The sequence below is a fragment of the Schistocerca gregaria genome, chromosome X (assembly GCF_023897955.1).
Source record: "Schistocerca gregaria isolate iqSchGreg1 chromosome X, iqSchGreg1.2, whole genome shotgun sequence".
Lineage (NCBI taxonomy): Eukaryota > Metazoa > Arthropoda > Insecta > Orthoptera > Acrididae > Schistocerca > Schistocerca gregaria.
The window spans coordinates 183,215,702-183,236,980 of record NC_064931.1 but is presented as its reverse complement, the minus strand read 5'-3'; the positions used below and the strand labels follow the sequence as shown (position 1 = coordinate 183,236,980).

Below are 21,279 nucleotides of genomic sequence, written 5' to 3'. Positions count from 1 at the left end.
GGAGACTGAACCGGCGAAGCCCTCCCAGCCGGTGCGACCCATGGAATGGCGTGAGAAACCCAAGAAGAGCTCTCAGCCCGAGGAACTCGCGGTGGCAGCCATCCCACCACAATCTTCCAGCTCTGCGTCTGAGGATGCGGTGGAGATTCTGCCGTCAGCTGAGGACCTCGATCTCGCCGGTCCATCAGACGCCATGGAAAGCACTATCACAGGTGCTAAATCGGAGGCAGCAGGTGACCCAGCGGCGTAATCTCCCTTCCCAGTCCCATCAAGCCTTTCTCAGCCATGGACACCACCATCCTCCAGTGGAACTGCAGCGGTTTCTTCCACCATCTAGCTGAGCTCCGCCAACTTATCAGCCTTCACCCTTTCCTCTGCATTGCTCTGCAGGAAACTTGGTTTCCGGCAATGCGAACCCCCTCCCTCCGTGGCTATCGGGGTTATTATAAGAACCGGGCAGCTTATGAAAGGGTGTGTGGTGGCGTCTGCATCTATGTCCTGAACTCTCTTCACAGCGAGTCTGTACCTCTCCACACACCTTTAGAGGCTGTCGCTGTTCGGGTGTGGACGCCACAGGCTGTTACCGTCTGCAGTCTTTACCTTCCACCAGATGGTGATGTCGCGCAGCATGTCCTGGCTGCTCTGATGGCTCAATTGCCTCCACCTTTCCTGTTACTGGGCGACTTTAACGCCCATAACCATCTGTGGGGTGGGTCAGTGGCAACAGGTCGAGGCGCCATCGTTGAGCAGCCATCGTTGAGCATTTATTGGCGCAGCTCGATCTCTTGATCTTAAATGATGGTGCCTTCACACACTTCAGTGTGGCGCATGGCACGTACTCCGCCATTGACCTTTCCATCTGTAGCCCTAGGCTCTTACCATCTGTCCAATGGAGAGTGAATGACGACCTGTGTGGTAGTGACCACTTTCCGATCTTTCTGTCACTGCCACAGCGTCAGTCTTCTGGGTGCCCTAGCAGATGGGCTATGAATCAGGCTGTCTGGGACTTGTTCTCCTCCACTGCCGCTATTGAGCCTCTCTCTAACGATGCCATTGATCCAGGGGGACCACCGGCATCGTTACTGCCGCCGAATCTGCCATTCCCCGTTCTTCTGGGTCCCTTCGGCGGCGGACTGTGCCTTGGTGGTCGCCTGAGATCGCTGAAGCGATTAAAGCTCGCCGGCGGGTGCTCCAGTGTCACAAGCGACATCCCTCAATCGACCACCTTATCGCCTTCAAACGGCTGCGTGCGCGAGCCTGCTGCATTATCCGCCAACGCAAGCAGGAGTGCTGGGAGCGGTATGTGTCCACCATTGGCCTCCATGTCACTCCATCGCAGGTCTGGGCCAAGATTCGCTGCCTCTATGGCTATCGGACCCCTGTCAGTGTCCCTGCGCTCTCACTGAATGGAGCAGTTTGTACTGACTCCGACGTCATTGCAAACCGCTTGGCAGAGCACTTTGCTATGAATTCCGCTTCTGCCAACTACCCCTTGGGCTTCCGCTCCATTAAGGAGCGGATAGAACGTCGGAGTCTTTCTTTTCGCACTCACCATCCTGAATTGTACAATGTTCCATTCAGTGAGTGGGAATTTCGAAGTGCCCTTGCCGCTTGTCGTGATACCGCTCCTGGGCCAGATAGCATCCACTCTCAGATGCTGAAACATCTTTCAGTGGACTGCCAGCGACGCCTCCTCGATCTTTACAATCGCATTTGGGTCAAGGATGAGTTTCCGTCGCAATGGCGGGAAAGTCTTGTTGTCCCCATTCTGAAACCAGGGGAAAACCCTTTGGAGGTGGACAGCTACCGTCCCATTAGCCTCACCAACGTTCTTTGCAAGTTGCTTGAACGGATGGTGAGCCGGCGCTTGAATTGGGTACTGGAGTCTCGAGGCCTTCTGGCTCCGTCTCAGCGTGGGTTCCGTAAAGGCCGCTCCGCCGCCAACAATCTGGTGAACCTGGAGTCGGCCATCCGTACTGCCTTTGCCCGCCGTCAGCATCTGGTTGCTGTCTTTTTCGACATGCGGAAGGCGTATGATACGACATGGCGTCATCACATCCTTTCTACGCTTCATGGATGGGGTCTTCGGGGCCCTCTGCCGATCTATATCCGCAATTTTCTGTCGTATCGTACCTTCCGCGTGCACGACACGGCCTCATATAGTTCCTCCCAAGTCCAGGAGAACGGTGTGCCACAGGGTTCTGTTCTCAGTGTGTGTCTGTTTTTAATAGCTATTAACGGGCTCGCTGTGGCCGTGGGAAATACTGTCTCCGCTTCCCTGTATGCTGACGACTTCTGCCTTTACTACAGCTCTATTGGCATTGCAGCTGCTGAACGTCAGCTACAGGGCGCAATCCGCAAGGCACAGCCTTGGGCTGTAGCGCATGGTTTTCAGTTTTCCGCAGCCAAGACCTGCGTTATGCATTTCTGCCGGCGACGCACTGTTCACCCGGAGCCGCGGCTTTATCTTGACGGCGAGCTTCTTTAAGTGGTGGAGTCACATAGGTTTTTGGGGATGGTTTTTGCTGCCCGGTTGACTTGGCTGCCTCATATTCGGCAGCTTAAACAGGCGTGTTGGAGGCATCTAAATGCTATGCGATGCCTGAGCCACACCAGGTGGGGCGCCGACCGATCTACTCTCCTACGTCTATACCAGGCGTTAATCCAGTCCCGTCTGGACTACTGGAGTCTGGCTAATGGCTCAGCATCCCCATCTGCGTTGCGGGTGCTGGACCCAATCCTCCACAGTGGGATACGCTTTGCCACTGGTGCCTTCCGAACCAGCCCTGTGGACAGCATACTTGTGGAGGCAGGTGTCCCTCCACTGCGGTTACGACGCCAACAATTACTGGCTGCTTATGCTGCCCATGTTTTTAGCTTGCCCGGGCATCCAAATTATCGTGTCCTCTTCCCGCAGTCAGTCGTTCATCTGCCAGAACGTCGGCCCCGGTTGGGTTGTCCGATCGCTGTACGTGTCAAACAGCTCCTTTCCTGGCTTGGGTGTTTCCCTGTTCCACCTCCTTTCCGGGCCCCTCTGCATACACCCTCGTGGTGTGTGCCTCGCCCTTGCCTTCGGCTCGACTTGGCACATGGCCCGAAGGACTCAGTCCCTCCGGAGGCCTTCCGACTCCGCTCTTATTCCATCCTGGCCACGTATCAGGGCTCTGGCGTTGTCTACACCGACGGTTCGATGGTTGCTGGTCTAGTCGGTTATGCACTAACTCTAGGGGACCATTCTGAACAACGTTCGTTGCCGGCTGGCTGCAGTGTTTACACTGCTGAGCTGGTCGCCATCTTTCGTGCCCTAGAGTATATCCGCTCCTGCTCAGGTGAGTCCTTCGTTATCTGTAGCGATTCCCTGAGCGGTTTACGAGCTCTCGACCAGTGTTTCCCTCGTTCTCGTCTGGTGATGGCTATCCAGGAGTCTCTGCATACTCTCGCCCGTAGCGACAGGTCTGTGGTCTTTGTTTGGACCCCAGGCCATGTTGGTATACCCGGCAATGAAACTGTTGACCGCCTGGCGAAAGAGGCCATCAGTTCGCCATCTCTGGAGATTGGCCTCCTGGAGGCTGATTTGCGGGCAGTCTTACGCAGCAAAGTTCTCTCGTTTTGGGATGCTGAATGGCGCAGTCTGACCACCCCTAACAAACTCCGTGCCGTCAAGGACACGATGACTGTGTGGCGGTCATCCATGCGAGCCAACCGCAGGGACTCAGTCGTCCTTTGTTGGCTCCGCATTGGCCACACTTGACTCATGCACAGTTATTTACTGTGTCGTGAGGATCCCCCTCTTTGTCGTTGTGGGGCGTCCGTGACGGTGGTCCATATTCTGTCGGAGTGCGCCCTTTTAACCGTGCTCAGGCATACTTTTGCAATGCCTGACACGCTCTCTGCTCTTTTATCAGATGACTCTGTCATGGTGGACTTGGTTTTGTGTTTTATTCGGGCAGGGGTTTTTTATCCTTTAATCTGAGTTTTTTAGTGTTGATTCTGGCTTTTAGCCTCTGATTTTAAACTGAGTTTTTAAAGTGTTGTTGGTGGTTGGCTTTTCCTCTTTTTCTCTACGGTCGGCCAACCACCGTCACACTGTGTGTTTTAATTTGTTTTGTCTGGTCTCTGTCAGAGTATTTCATGTCCTGTTTCGTCTGCTGTCTTTCCTGTTGTTCGTTTTTTATTCTCTTCGGGTGGTTTTAGTTTTAATGGAACAAGGGACCGATGACCATAGTAGTCTGGTCCCTTTAATCCCACAAACCAACCAACCATCCAGCATATCATTAAGGTTTGTCCTCAAAATTAGCTGTGGTACATTCTTGTAGGATACAGCCACAGATCTGCATCTTACACTTCGGTGGCATTGTAAGTGAAACAGGAGTTACCACTTCTGCTGATCATGTGTTACTATCAGAAAGTTCAAGAGACAGTATGGAATGATAATGTTATGACACCCTAGCTCTGTTAAGTGATAGCCGGCCGCGGTGGTCTAGCGGTTCATGTGCTCAGTCCGGAACCGCGCGACTGCTACGGTCGCAGGTTTGAATCCTGCCCTGGGCATGGATGTGTGTGATGTCTTTAGGTTAGTTAGGTTTAAGTAGTTCTAAGTTCTAGGGGACTGATGACAACAGATGTTAAGTCCCATAGTGCTCAGAGCCATTTGAACCATTTTGAATCTTAAGTGATAAATGCACAGAGTGCAAATGGACATTAGTAAGATGATACACATGTTCATAAAGAGCTACCTTTGATTGAACAAAAACCCAGTGATTTAACTACAGAAAACATAATTAATTTGCATAGTGTTAATCTGATACTAAGTCATTTACTTAGAGAATGGACTGTCACTCAAATCCCATACGAAGAAAATGACCAGCCTTGAACAAAATGCAGTGGGACATGATCCTTAGAGTAATGGCAGTCTGGAGAACCTTAACAGGACCTTATGCAGGTGACATGTAAATGAGAAAGTGCAGAGTACTTTAGTGTCTGTGTAAGAAGGAGCCAGTGGGAAAAATCACTGATCAAAAACTCGACACTAGACATGAGTTGAGGAATGAATTGATAAATACCACATATGGCAGAGGGGGAAAGGGGGGGGGGGGAGTGTGCAATGAGACTCTGAAAGTAAATTTGATTCTTGTAGAAATAACCCAGTGGGCCATATTCACTGTGCTTGTGCATGTGCATACTTGGTTTTTGCATGAAAAGTCTGTATAACAACTTGTCAAAACACAGTAGTCCACTACTACAAGAATCATAGTGAAAGTGTGTGTGTGTGTGTGTGTGTGTGTGTGTGTGTGTGTGTATACTGCTGCAGTTCTTCATGAATAATTGCATTCATCTCTGAGGCAAGCAGACACCAACATAATATAGCAGAATGAACAACATGTGAGTTAGAAACTTGACTTAAAACAAAAAAAAAGAGAGAGACAAAAATCCCTTGAACAAAAAGAGGAAGTAAGATACCAAAGGCTGCAGTACTTGGAATTATAGGTAAATAACAGAAAGGGGGGGGGGGGAGGGCCTTGTTAGTGGGAAGGGATAAATTGATGTCTCTACAGTGCACAAGCTGGTCTTTGTAGAAAGAGGTAGCACTGGAAGAATAGAATTACATGAACAGCAAATGTACATTCACTGAGTGACAAATCATAATATGTTTAAAAATTCATCTCAGGGAAAAGTATTTAACCTGGGGATGGAGATGAGCCAACTATTGGTTGTGGAAGGAGATGAACGTAAAACTTACGGTGTTTACAAAATGTGGTGGCTGAGTGAAAAGATGATTAAAAGATCAAATATGGTAAATGTTCTGAAATGATGATGATGATGATGATGTGATGATGATGATGATGATGATGATGGGGAGGAGAGGAGAGGAGGAGGAACTGTGAAAAGGCAAAATATGTAGCCAAGCAGAGGACATGCTACAAAATAATAACATTAACAGTGCAAGGAGTAAAGGTTTTTAAAAATATATTTATTTATTTATTTGTGAGGCCTTTGAGTGAATAATAAGAGTGCAGGACATTAGTGGAAAAACAGAGGTTAATAATGGTTCCAATGAACTTTGATACAGAACTAAGTTAAAATAACTGTATATTTAAAGAACCGCAATGAAGATAAGAATGAAGTAATCACATGGAGAACAAATACCAACAAAAATTTAAGATGCAATAGCTGTTCAGGATAAGATATTAAAGATACTGGCATCATTTTAACTGGCCAGTATGGAAAATACACATACCAAAAAAAAGTTTTGTGTCATCGCGGTTCTGAGAGTACTGGAACCTCTACAGAAAATTGGAATAGAGATCAACATAAACATCATTTCTGCCCTTTTTATTGCTCATGAAAACCACACATTACATGCTCTACCACCATACAGCAAGACCTTCAGAGGCAGTCGTCCAGATTGCTGTACACACCAGCACCTCTAATACCCAGTAGCAAGTCCTCTTGCATTGATGCATGCCTACATTCGTCATTGCATACTACCCACAAGTTCATAAAGGCATTGTTGGCCCAGATTGTCCCACACCTCAATGGCGATTTGGCGTATATATGTCAGAGTGGTTAGTGGGTCATGTCATCCATAAACAGCCCTTTTTAGTCTATCCCAGGCATATTAAATAGGATTCATGCACAAAGAACATGCTGGCCCCTCTAGTCGAGTGATGTTGTTATCCTAAAGAAAGTCATTAACAAGATGTGGACGATGGGGGCGCAAATTGTCGCCCATGAACAGGAATGCTTTGCCAGTATGCTGCTGATATACACTCCTGGAAATTGAAATAAGAACACCGTGAATTCATTGTCCCAGGAAGGGGAAACTTTATTGACACATTCCTGGGGTCAGATACATCACATGATCACACTGACAGAACCACAGGCACATAGACACAGGCAACAGAGCATGCACAATGTCGGCACTAGTACAGTGTATATCCACCTTTCGCAGCAATGCAGGCTGATATTCTCCCATGGAGACGATCGTAGAGATGCTGGATGTAGTCCTGTGGAACGGCTTGCCATGCCATTTACACCTGGCGCCTCAGTTGGACCAGCGTTCGTGCTGGAAGTGCAGACCGCGTGAGACGACACTTCATCCAGTCCCAAACATGCTCAATGGGGGATAGATCCGGAGATCTTGCTGGCCAGGGTAGTTGACTTACACCTTCTAGAGCACGTTGGGTGGCACGGGATACATGCGGACGTGCACTGTCCTGTTGGAACAGCAAGTTCCCTTGCCGGTCTAGGAATGGTAGAACGATGGGTTTGATGACAGTTTGGATGTACCGTGCACTATTCAGTGTCCCCTCGACGATCACTAGAGGTGTACGGCCAGTGTAGATCGCTCCCCACACCATGATGCCGGGTGTTGGCCCTGTGTGCCTCGGTCGTATGCAGTCCTGATTGTGGCGCTCACCTGCATGGCGCCAAACACGCATACGACCATCATTGGCACCAAGGCAGAAGCGACTCTCATTGCTGAAGACGACACGTCTCCATTCGTCCCTCCATTCACGCCTGTCGCGACACCACTGGAGGCGGGCTGCATGATGTTGGGGCGTGAGCGGAAGACGGCCTAACGGTGTGCGGGACCGTATCCCAGCTTCATGGAGACGGTTGCGAATGGTCCTCGCCGATACCCCAGGAGCAACAGTGTCCCTAATTTGCTGGGAAGTGGCGGTGCGGTCCCCTACGGCACTGCATAGGATCCTACGGTCTTGGCGTGCATCCGTGCGTCGCTGCGGTCCAGTCCCAGGTCGACGGGCACGCGCACCTTCCGCCGTCCACTGGCGACAACATCGATGTACTGTGGAGACCTCACACCCCACGTGTTGAGCAATTCCGCGGTACGTCCACCCGGCCTCCCGCATGCCCACTATACGCCCTCGCTCAAAGTCCGTCAATTGCACATACGGTTCACGTCCACGCTGTCGCGGCATGCTACCAGTGTTAAAGACTGCGATGGAGCTCCGTATGCCACGGCAAACTGGCTGACACTGAAGGGGGTGGTGCACAAATGCTGCGCAGCTAGCACCATTCGACGGTCAACACCGAGGTTCCTGGTGTGTCCGCTGTGCCGTGCGTGTGATCATTGCTTGTACAGCCCTCTCGCAGTGTCCGGAGCAAGTATGGTGGGTCTGACACACCGGTGTCAATGTGTTCTTTTTTCCATTTCCAGGAGTGTAGTTACACTATTGGTCGGATGGTGGCATTCACGTATGGACGTATGGTTCAGCAGTTACGGTGCCTTCCATGACCACCAGCAGTGTATGTCAGCCCCGCATAATGCCACCCCAAAACCTCCACCTTGCTTCATTCGCTTTACAATGTGTCTAAGGCATTCAGCCTGACCTGGTTGCCTCCGAACACATCTCTGACAATTGTCTGGTTGAAGGCATATGGGATACTCATTAATGAAGAGAATGTGATGCCAATCCTGAGCGATCCATTCGGCATGTTGTTGGGCCCATCTGTACCGCACTGCATGGTGTCGTAGTTGCGAAGATGGACCTTGGGAGTGTGGTTGTGTATCATGCAGCCTACTGCACACAGTTTGAGTTATAACATGTCCTGTGGCTGCATGAAAAGCATTATTCAACATGGTGGTGTTGCTGTTGGAGTTCTTCCAAGCCATAATCCGTAGGTAGTGGTCATCCACTGCAGTATTAGCCCTGGTGTGGCCTGAGCAAGGCATGTCATCGACAGTTCCTGTCTCTCTGTATCTCCTCAGTGTCCGAACAACATCACTTTGGTTCACTCAGTCGCCCTGGACACTTCCCTTGTTGAGAGCCCTTCCTGGCACAAAGTAACAATGCAGGCATGATTGAATTGCGGTATTGACCGTCTAGGCATGGTTGAACTACAGACAACACGAGCCATTTTCCTCCTTCCTGGTGGAATGACAGGAACTGATCTGCTGTCAGACCCCCTCCGTCTGATAGGTGTTGCTCATGCATTCTTGTTTACATCTTTGGGCAGGTTTAGTGACATCTATGAACAGTCAAAGGGACTGTCTGTGATACTATATCCAGTCAATGTCTATCTTCAGGAGTTCTGGGAACTGGGGTGATGTAAAACATTTTTTGATGTGTGTAGTTTCATGGAGGTTAGAGAGAGAGAGAGAGAGAGAGAGAGAGAGAGAGAGAGAGAGAGAGAGAGAGAGAGAACACACATTGACCATAGAACGGAACAGAAATGTGTCTATTATTATTATTAGATTCAAAAGTATGACTGTGCTGTGCACAGAATAGCCATATCCAGTGTGTAATAGATTATATGCAGGGCATAGGAAAGGAACTGGCCATATTGTAACTGTCAAATTTTAGTGGCTATTTTATTGCCTAAACTGAATTTTTGTTAATTATGTGTAGTAGACATGTTTGTATGTGCTTTCATGCTGCCCATTATTTAATTTTCTTTTTCCACTTTCAGAGCGTCAGGTTTGCCGAGAAAAAGTTGGTGACATGTTGACAGAAAAAATATTGTACATAGCAGAAGTTATGAATAGGCATGAGTATGTCCCCAAAATGCCCAATCAGTCAGAGCTGGATTTGATTTTTGACACAACATACCCTGATGTACAGCCATACTTGTTCAAGGTAATTAATTATCATAGTTTCAGGATTTGTGTGCACATGCATTAATTGTATGTACGTATCACTCAGTAACAAAGTAGAAACTTTGAATTAATTTTGTTCTGAAAAGGTGGTATATTTATTATGTATATTTTCTTTGTATATTTTTTCCAGGTCTCATTTACAACATCAGGGCCATCAAATACATCAGTTGGTACTACAATGAAAAAGCTAATAAAGGAAACTCTTTCACTATAAGTCATTAATTTAAGTTCTATATCAATGCAAGAAATGTCTGTGTTGAAGATAACATCTGGTTCTATGTGTAATGAAAGTGCTTAATTGTGAGAAGAATATTTTTGTCAGGGAGGTGATGTGTGCAGTTCGTGTACATAGTATTTGTCCTGCCATTTATAAATTTTAAGAGAGAATGTTGAGTAGCAGAGGTGATGAAGATAACTGCCATCTTCCAACAATCCTGTTGTTTTGTAATCACTCACTAATTGGTTTGTGGGTTGGTCTGAGAAACTAGTTTTAGCATTGTTGTTAATAATGTGACAGTGAATTATTTATAACTGGAGCTTGATTCGTGGTCTTCTCCTTAAATGTTTTTAATTTGAGTGTTTATTGACAGATTTGTTTTGACTACAATGTTGCAGCTCTGAAAGTCATTGTTGTTTTGAATAAATGAATGATGTGTAATTTCAGCTTTGTGTATTTCCATGCACAGGTGCATGTGCCAGGCCTCCCCTCCTGCGAGAGTGTGCTTGTGCGCACGTGGGTGTGTGTGTGTGTGCGCACCCACATTTCCTTACTAAACAGTGGCATGAAGGGGTGGCATTGATTTGCTTTCTCTGTACAGCTGGCTACACTGGATGACATTCCATGTGAAGAGTCTGTTCTTCTGAGACACTGTTGAAAACTGATACAGTTATGTGAGGGGTACAGTATTCTGTGTACTACGTGCATTCTGTACTTGTCACCCACAAAAAATTCCATCAACTAACATGTTTTGACAGGTTAACAGGTTAATGGTATGAGGAGAGCAATAATAATTCAGTGTCTGGGCCAATAGCTGAAGGTAGAGCAAACAACATTAGGCATAATTTTGACCATTATGTGAAATCTTCAGTACCTTTTGGTTCACATGTTACACACACCAATCACTGTAGCACTGTTGCAGGCAATATAAGCTTCATAATTGGGGTACAAGATGTATCTAATGTCAAATCTTTTATCCTCCGGCAATCTTTTTAGTTGGTAACTTAGATATAAAATGCCTTTAGTGTTAACAAGGCACAAGGATCTCTGTCTCTCAACCCATGTTTACCACTCGTAGACAACAGTACTTCATCACTCCTCTCCAGTACATTGTAAACACTGTCAAGTCACATTTTTAAGGCCAACTGCTAATATGCAGAGCAACTGTTGTTTCTATCACAAGGTGGAGGAGGAGGAGTGGGGGGTTAAAATCTATGGATATATGGGACCTTATTTTCCACAACTTTTGAAGGTTTCGTGAAAAAGGATACACACAGTGATCGTGACTATGGCGGTAGTTGTACACTTTTCTAATAGGATTAAGACCTGGGGAATTTGGAGGCAAAGGGGTTTCATAAAGTTGTACCGGGTGCAGGAGATATATCCCAAATGATTAAATATGTGGGGGGACGGATGGGGGGGAGGAGGGGTGGTGCAGTTCTCCCTATCAATGAAATTGGGACCAATGATAAAATTCTTGAAAAGCTTACGTCGCACATTGACAGACCAAGGAGACCGTTTACTGACTTCTCTCAACTTGTGTGTATTTTAAACTCACCAATAGAGCATATTTCGAAGAATGACTTGCCTATGGTATGTTAACAATACTTCACCCATAAACACAATCCTGTCTAGAAACACTGCACTACTTTGCATTTTTCCTAGACACTTTTTGGAGATCTATAACTGAATTTGAAAAGTGACATGTGATTGTTTGTCACCACTGCTAAAAGTTAGCTGTATTTCTGTCATCAGTTGCTGTTATTTTTCGTTGGAATATTTTATTCTGCATACTCAGTTTCTTGAAGTTTTTGTAATGACAAATCTGAGGACTTGACATTATCAGGCTGCTGATACACATACAACTGCGGTTTAACAATTTGGCGACATTTGCCATAATGAAAACCATATCCACTTTCTCCACTACTGTCAGCATTGTGAAAGTGTGAATAAGAGGACAGTCATTAAGTTTTAATTATCACATCAGAAAAATAAAATCACCCTTTTTTTAGGCAGACATCCACAGTCCTGGTACCCATCAAAATTGCCAAGCCACTTCACAATAGCTGCTGCTAGATGGGCTGAAACAAAATGACACAATCTATTGATAAATTGGAGTATCATATGGTTGTTTGTTTTCTGCATTTGAAGGAAAACAATGCAGCAACAATCCTTGTTGAGACAGGGAATTGTCCAGCAAAAATGCTCTATCGTATGATGCAATGATTAGTTGGAACAGATACTGCCAGTATTTTCAGACAAATCTGACCGATGATGAACCAAGAGGCAGCCCATCTTTTTGTGAAGAACCAGGACCCCAAGAAAAGTCAAGGTCCAGATGCTTGAAGACTGATGCATCACAACTGAGGCAATAGTAGAATAAGCTAAAATCAGTCGTGCATCAGTTTTCAACATTGTACATGACATTTTTAACATCCCAAAAGCTGGTGCCCTGTGGGTTCTGTGACTACCCTCAAGCATCCAAAAAGCCCAAATATGTTGCAGCTGTGTCAGGCAAATGCAGATGATGTCTTTAGCTGTTAATCACCACATATGAATGTGTCACTACTACTCGTGGCAAAGGAGCAAATCAAGCAATTTAAATATGTAGATTCACCAAGAAAGGTGATGGTTAGTGTTTTTCGGGACTGTCATGGTGTGGTGGAGACAGATTGATTATGCTCATGAGGACAAACCATCACAGGAGTATAATATAGAAATCTGGTGGCTAGATTATGGCTGGCAAGAGGGTAAAAATTGCAGAGGGAGACCAAGAGATTAATACACTAAACAGATACAGAAGGATGTAGGTTGCAGTAGGTACTGGGGAGCTTGCACAGGATAGAGTAGCATGGAGAGCTGCATCAAACCAGTCTCAGGACTGAAGACAACAACAGCAACAACAACATCACATTGATATCCACCTGGCCCATGAAACACATAATGTGTGTCACCAGAGAGACTGTATGTTGCCAAACAGGATCAATCCAGGTTTGGTACTATGAGCAATTTCAACTCTTTGCTGTTGATCAGCAGATGTCACTCACTCGGAATCCCACAGCTTTCATGTTAATTATTCACTATGGTTTCACTAATTCATTTCATAACAATAGCACCAACTTCGACATTTCATAAATTCACTTCTTTTAGTCTGAAATGTTATAACTTACATTTCTGCACCTAGTATATATCACTGTCTTTGCTCACACCATGAGTTTGTGACTTGCGTACAGAACTGACTACCTTTGTGTCTACTGACATCCATGTCACATGACAAATATTGTGAGCTATGTGTGGTGCGCATATTATTATAGAAACTGAAATAAAGCACCTGTGACATGACTTGACTGTGAGTAAGACAACCACATCCCATTCATGCTTTGTTGCTCTTTCCAGTCATTTACATGTTATGTCCCATTCGGAAAATCCTCTTCAAGTTTCACAATCCCAAAACTTTCCACGAGTTGTTCTTTATTGTTCTGTATTGTGACTTGTTTTGAGAGAGTGATACACAGAAAGGAGCCCCCTGCCCGCACACACCCTCTACCCTCCACCCCTCCCCCACGACACACACACACACACACACACACACACACACACACACACACACACACACACACACACTCACACACTGTAAAGTGATTTATTGATTCATACGTGGTACGTACTTGGCACAAATATAACTTAAGACACTCACCTACAGGGTGTATACTGTACTTATCACTGAGAGACTTGGGACTGATAACCCTGTAGTCTGGTCCCTTTACTTCCCAAATAAATAAACCAACCAACAAAGAGACTTGATAATCTTGGTAACACTCGTGCTGTTTCATCCATCTGGGAACTGACTGTAAGTTGCCCGTAATCTTGTGTCCATAACCAAGTCTTGCGCACTGTTGAATTTTGTAGTGCCTAAGGGACAGAAGTTACTTGGCACATCACTTTTGTGGTGATTAGGTATGCCTGTTAAAATTTGGAACACTGGCACCCAGATTGACGTATGCAAAGCACGCTTCTGCTACACAAAGTGGAATATTTTTGTGCATATTTAGCTTCTGGGCCAATGATTGGTTGCAAATGTGAATTGTCACCAGCTGTTAGCTGTTCGTAACACACTCCATGTGCCTGTCTGAAGCAAAAAAGGGCTGTGATTCACAAGAAGACAACTTTCAAAGAAACTAGAAACACACTGCCTTGAGAGGGATGGAAGTTGATGCTTGTATATTAATAAAAGCCACAAGTAAGGAAGTTGAACATCACATGTAGAATGGAATGCTAAGGTTTTTATCCTTACCTTTCCATTGTACTTGGGATGTTCAATTCTCAATTTTTTTTTTTTTTTTTTTAAAAAAAAGAACCTTTCTTGTGTGTGGCTCAATGACACAATGGTGCCAGTCTGTTCTTGACTATTGTAGTGTGCATTTATTTACCATGGCCTTCCTTACTGAGCAGTCATGCATACAATGAACATGCTCACTCTTTCCCTTCGTGGTGTAGCTTTTTAGTTGTAATTATAGTGAAAATTTCCTTCCTTTTCATAGAAAACAACACTGAAGTTTAACTTTGAGAGGAATATTGTATGTTCATCTGTGTTCTTCCTTTATAATTGGTTGATTAATGAAGGAAAAATGGATAATGTTAGAAAAAGAATATCAGTGCTGTAGTTAGTGAAAGAATAGTAACAAATACCAACAGTTTCCTTATTACCATGCCAAAATATGCTTCAGTAAACACAGTTGTTGTTGTTTATGCTGGTTTTGTTTTACAGTCTGCTATAATTTATAATTTGTCATTTGAAGTTCCACCTGATAAACTACAAGATATATGAAATAGAGACTGGGGAAAGAAAGTGAAGGGATGGATATGAAATCAAGACTTCCTGCCACACAAGGCACTTTGTTAATGTGATGGTGAAAGCTGAAAATTTGTGCAGGATCAGGACTCGAACCCAGATTTATCGCTTCTCAGTAGTGGTCACCTCAACCACTTTGGCCATCTGGAAACAGTCCCCGACAGACTGAAATTCCCTACTTATTGCACACTGTGATGTAGCGTCTCGTGCACATTAACCCCTTACTCGCAAATTATTGATTCGCCACTTAAATATTCTAAAGAACAATGCCACTGTCTACAATGTTACGGTGGATATATGGTTGGATTAAATTAAATGGAATCAGGGTAGCCAGAGTGGATTTGCAGAAGTGCAGAAGCATATCCCATTATCTGTTTGTGGCCAAATAATGTATCTATCAAATGAAAATCGGTCCCATACTTAATTTACAACTCGGTGATTCTTGTGATCATATAAGGTCAGTGTAACTTCCTAGTGACATGGGCTGCCAACAAAATGGTTCAAATGGCTCTGAACACTAAGGGACTGAACATATGAGGTCATTATTCCCCTAGAACTTAGAACTACTTAAACCTAACTAACCTAAGGACATCACACACATCTATGCCCATGGCAGGAGCCAAACCTGTGACCGCAGCGGTTGTGCGGTTCTAGACTGAAGCGCCTAGAACCGATCGGTCACACGAGCCGGCGGCTGCCAACAGATAAAAATACATATGCAATATTGTGTTCTGCTTTTGAACATGTAGGTGGACAAAGTGAACAATAAATTTGACTGAAGAGTCAAATAACACAATTGGTGAAAAAATGTATTTATCTTTAGATCTCCACTGCTGTGGTTGTGTGAACACATGTGGAATTAATTGTGAAAACAAATGTCTTGCGGTCAAACTAACAAGCACCAGCTGAAGAGACTGGGGTGTGTGAAATCACAAGTCTGTTGATGGCAATCTTTGGTCTTCGTTGATCTAACATGAGGGATATCTGGGTGTAAGGAGTCATTTAAAAAATGTTAGGTTTTGGACTGGCAGTATCTAGAAGAGTCTCCCTGGCCAAAACAGTTAACAATGTGTTAACTTGATCATTGTCATAACCGTAATTGGAGCTGGTAGATGAACGTTGTTTTACCTATGTCACAATCCATTTCATTCATTAGGATTTCACTATCTTTTAACTCCATCCATCTTAGTCATACCCTATGTGTTTTTAATAGCAGTTCAGAATTACAGTCTCTGGTGTGTATACCGAATATATCGACTGCATTTGTATCCTTTGAAAATGAGGATAGACAGTTAACACTACCCTCTGACATTCTGTTGCTTCAGATTTCCCCAGAAATTATTGTACTTCATATACCTCTGTGTTTGTCCGGACTACTAGGGTTGGACAGACCAGGATACTCTCTTGTTGGCAACCCAGTAACTCTTTCTTGGACATCGGCTCATAAGTTTCCCTGTTTTCTGAAATTATTAGCATTGCTAGAGGATAGTTGTACTCATTTGCACATTGTGCCCCATTTCACTCGGTAAGGGTGTACAGTAAAACACTGATACCAGGCATTTAAGCCTGCTACCAAAAAATGTATTGACACGTAGTCTTGCTCAATCTGTCCTCATTTCGACTAGCGACATGTGGTAAAACAATGCTAAATTGTCCTCAGATGATTGCACTATATGCTGTAACTCTGTTGTAAAATTCTTCTGTTTCTTGAAGCTCTGCGAAGCACCACTGCAGTGGCAGTAGTGTAAATTTACTCACTGGAAGATATTTAATTTCTATTTTAAATCTGTCACAAAATACACTGCAAATTCCTTTCCCCCTCCCTCTCTCTTGTTCAGGTAATAATAATAATAATAATAATAATAATACAGACATAATGTCTGAGATAAGAAAGAAATAATAATAATAAAAATAATAAATAAATAAAACAGAAATAACATTTTTCAAGATGGAAGTAATTGTGCGAGTGCCCACAGGAAATTACCTTCAAACTTACACACTTCAGAATAACTAGACCCTCATTGAAAGCCCTGACTTTCATGACACATGGAGACCAACAAATGAATCGGCACAAACTTGCATCTACATGGTGAATGCTTCAATAAGAAGACTGGAAAGATTTTATATAATAGGGCCATTAAAAACAAAAGTAGTTTATTCTGGAATAGCTTCTCTTGCCTCCTCTGACCAATGCTGTCACATGACATATATCAAAATGCAAACACAGGAAATGAAACATGCAAAAGAGGTATGGAAGCTGACAGTCAGCATACTCTTATAGAATTATAACATCACTTTAATAGTGAATGGTGCATCTGTACGAAAACAAGTGTAGAAATATCAGTGGACTGGACTAGATGCAAAACTTGCAAAGTCAAGGATCTGGAAATTTTTAATATGCTTTTCAAGCTGTAAAATAAGACATGAAAAACATCTACTACTCTTGTGCTGTGAATTGTATGGTAGATGTACAGACCAGCTCTGTTGCAGATGTAGTATTAATAAGGCTCAGATAACATTTTTATGTATCAGATTGCAACAGCTGCACAGTCTGAAAGTAAGAATGAAAGCAATCAGTGAAATTGAGCAAGAACCAACATCCCTCTATCATCTTCTAAAACACAATAAAAGCAGGAATCAATGAATAGTAGAACTATAAATGGAGGAAGGGCATCCTAAAAGTAATACATAAATACTTTCAAAGCCTCTATCTTTTGAGACGTAACAAACAAGCTCAATGCAGATGATGATTGGTCACTATGCACCCCCATCATGAGCGAAGAGATTCTTGAGTCAGTAAGACAGACAAAAAACAGGGAAGTCACCAAGCTCAGATGGAGTACCTACCAAGTCTTGTATAAAATTTTGGGATACAGTAGAAAAGCATACCACTGATACCAGGAACTGTATTTGGATGAATAACAATATTCATGAGACTCTGAAGGACTTCTAGTTGTGCTAATTCCAGAAGATACAAAGAGGAAACATTTATCTAAATTTGTGCGTATATCACTGTGGAATTCTGATTATATTACACAATGTGTTGAAGGTTAGATTGCAACAACTGATGAAGAAAGTCATATGACAAACTGTTCCTGGAGTGCAGCAATTCATCCATATGTTCCAGAAGATCTCAGATACACTGTAAACTGACCAATACACTGACTTCCACCATTGAGCTCTATAGAGAGATGGTTTGCAGGTGTTTTTTAATTGCTTGAAGAATGGGAGCCCTGACCTCACACATGCAGAAGAATAAGGGAGAGTGTTTTTTTTCTTCTAGACAAGTCTTGAACTGCACACCTGCGGCACATTTGTGGGGTGGTGATATACATGTACACTGATCAACCAGAACATTATGAACACTGATCTTCTGTCGATATAAACTTGTCTGGGTGATAGCAGCATCAACTGGTGAAGAATGACTGCTAGTCATACACACACATGGTGCATGTAGTATGAATGAGCATGCTGGCCGTGAGTAGAATGGGGAGGTGCACAATCTATTGGAATTTGAATGAGGGCAGATTATGATGGCCTGGAGGCTTGGCAAGGGCATTTCAAAACTGCACGAGTTGTTGGGTGTGCGAGGAGTACTATGGTGAGTGTCATAAACAAATGGCAAAACCAAGGTGAAACCATGTCCAGACATATAATGGGGTTGGGTGGGCACCCCTCATTAGTGATGCCAGACACTGTAGGTTGGGCAGACTGATAAAACAGGAGAGGCAGTGGAACCAGCATCAAACTTTAATGGTGGGTAGATGCAAGTGTGTCTGAACACACAATGCACCGAGCACTCCTAACAATGAGGCTCCGCAGTCAACGACCCATGCATGTGCCAATATTACCACCACAACATCAGCAACTATTACTGAAATGGGCACATGACCATCAGCACTGAAAGTTCATGCAGTGGCAATGTGTTGCATGGTCTGATGAATCCCAATACCTTGTCTACCATGCCAATGGGAGGGTGTGAACATGTCATGTCCCATGAGTACAACTCCTTGAAACCCGTACTGTGGGGTTGAGACTAAGTGGAGGCAGCTCTGTTTTGCTCTGGGAAACTTTTGCTTGAGCATCCATGGGTCCAGCAGGGATTGTGCAAGGCATCATGGCAGCCAAGGAGTATTGTACTCTGGTTGCAGACCACATATATCCCTTCATGACGATCATGCTTATTGACAGCAGTGGCATTTTTCAGCAAGTTTATGTACCATGATAAAAGGCCAGGAGTGTGATTGAGTGGTTTGAGGAACACAGTGCTGAGTTCCAAGTTCCAGTTGATGTGTTGTCCCTGCAGTTCCTCAGATCTGAACCTGATCAAACACATCTGGGACGTGATTGAATGTGGCGTCAGAGCTCACACCACCCTCCCCAGAATTTACAGGAATTAGATGACTTGTGTGTACAGTTGTGGCACAAACTCCCTTCAGCGATCTACCAAAGCCTCATTGCTTCCATTGCCGTTGCTGTCCATGCCAAAGGTGGGCATACTGGCTATTAGGTAGGTAGTCATAATGTTCTGGCTGATTAGTGTATTCGCATCCACCAGTACCCCTTGTAGCTTCCAAATTTTGCATAACATTTTTGTCAATGGACAGCAGAAGTTTGAGGATGTGTGACTGTTATACTTCGGTCAGTAAGGTAATTGATTATTCACCAAAGATACTGGTACAGGCTTGTACATGATTGGTTACCCCCATTACTAGCTACTGACTAAGCTACAGTGACCACAAATTTTGTCTCTTCTAATAAGAAAATGAGGTTTTGCAGAAAAAAAAAGTGAGTGTGTTCATAAAACAATAACATGGGATTTTGCCTATCATGTCACGTGTATTAGACATTGGGAACAGATGACACATTATCAAAGCTATTTCCACAGATGTATTGAAGAAATGTGCACAAATTTTATCTTCTGTACTGAATGCACACTGTTGTTGTTGTTGTTGTTGACGTCGTCTTCAGTCCTGAAACTGGTTTGATGCAGCTACTCTATCCTGTGCAAGCTTCTTCATCTCCCAGTACCTACTGCAACCTACATCCTTCTGAACCTGCTTAGTGTATTCATCTCTTGGTCTCCCTCTAAGATTTTTACCCTCCACGCTGCCCTTCAATATTAAATTGGTGATCCCTTGATGCCTCAGAACATGTCCTACCAACCGATCCCTTCTTCTAGTCAAGTTGTGCCACAAACTTCTCTTCTCCCCCATCCTATTCAATACCTCCTCGTTAGTTACGCGATCTACCCATCTAATCTTCAGCAATCTTCTGTATAGAAGTCATATGTGGGTGGTAGTCGCCCTACCTTCCAGATAAAGTGATATTGTAGCTCAAGTTCACTACTGCATGAAAAAAATGTTGATTATGATACTGTAGGGATATCTAGTTCCTCGGCATACTCTGTCCATTCAGCTTTTTCAAAGTTGAACCTTCTGAGGCATGGTAATTTTGTTGTTTTCACAGCAGCACATATTTTGATTATGATAAACTGGTGCTGTGTTTTAGAAAAGGGTGTGTATGTGTTTTCGAAACATCAGTCTTCAACCTTTGCACTTACAAAACAGTTATTAGGGTTAGATTCACACCTTCAGATCTTACTGTTGAATGAACATGGTAGCCTGTGGTCATGAGGGAGGGATAAATTATTTATGTATGCCAATTGCTCTAGGTCTAGTATATGTCCAATCTCTTACAAGTGTATCATGAAATAAGTTATATTTTAAATTAGCATCAGGTTCCTTGTACACCTCATCCCAGTCTAACTGCTGAAGATTTTCTCTTAAATTTCTAATTGTTGAATCATTAATTGAACTGAACGCACAACTTTGGAGGGTAGTTTTGAATTACTGAATGGAGCTATTTCATATACTGTAACTAGCTGAGCATCATGATCAGAAAGCCCATTCTCAACAGGACAAGAATTTATGTTGTTAAACTTATCTTGGTGTATGAAAGTGTTATCTATCAATGTGCTGCTGTCCTTTACTACCAGAGTAGGAAAATTAATGACAGATGTCAAATTGAAAGAACCGAGCAAGACTTCCAGGTCATTCTTCTTATTACACTCTTTCAATGAATGAACATTGAAGTCCCCACAAATAATAATTTGCTTTCTCCTATCTGACAGGTAGCACAACAAGGCATCCAAGTTTTCCAGGAACAAATGAAAGTTTCCTGAAGGGGACCTATATACTGTTACAATTATAAAAGAGCCCTCCTTCAGTTTTAGTTGAGAGGCACATGCTTCTATATGTTGTTCTAGACAAAACTTTTTTTTATATCTAAGCTTTTTACACAGTGATAACTTTTGACATATGTGGCAACTCCTCCTCCCACCTCATTCTCTCTACTCATATGTGCAGCTAGTTTATAACCACTGATATTTACCTTTTCCATATCAGACACAATGTGATGCTCAGACAGGCTTAGTATATCTATTACATTATTAGATTTAATGTCATCTAAACAAACCAGGAGCTCATCTACTTTATTCTTCAATCCCGGAATATTTTAGTGAAAAATGGTAACATTATTTTTTACTTTACTTTTCTTAGAATGTACTTTTTTTTTAATCCACCAATA

General features: G+C 43.7%; 1 protein-coding gene across 1 annotated transcript in view; it reads left to right on the top strand.

The window, feature by feature from the left end:
* The window catches only part of LOC126299032 (autophagy-related protein 101), a 36,030-nt gene extending 25,745 nt beyond the window's left edge, over window positions 1–10,285 (top strand). The window contains exons 4-5 of the mRNA XM_049990673.1: window positions 9,436–9,602; window positions 9,753–10,285. Of these exons, the coding sequence (XP_049846630.1) occupies window positions 9,436–9,602; window positions 9,753–9,836 (251 nt within the window). The 3' untranslated portion in view covers window positions 9,837–10,285. The remainder of the gene's footprint in view (window positions 1–9,435; window positions 9,603–9,752) is intronic.
* The last annotated feature ends 10,994 nt before the right edge of the window (window positions 10,286–21,279 follow it).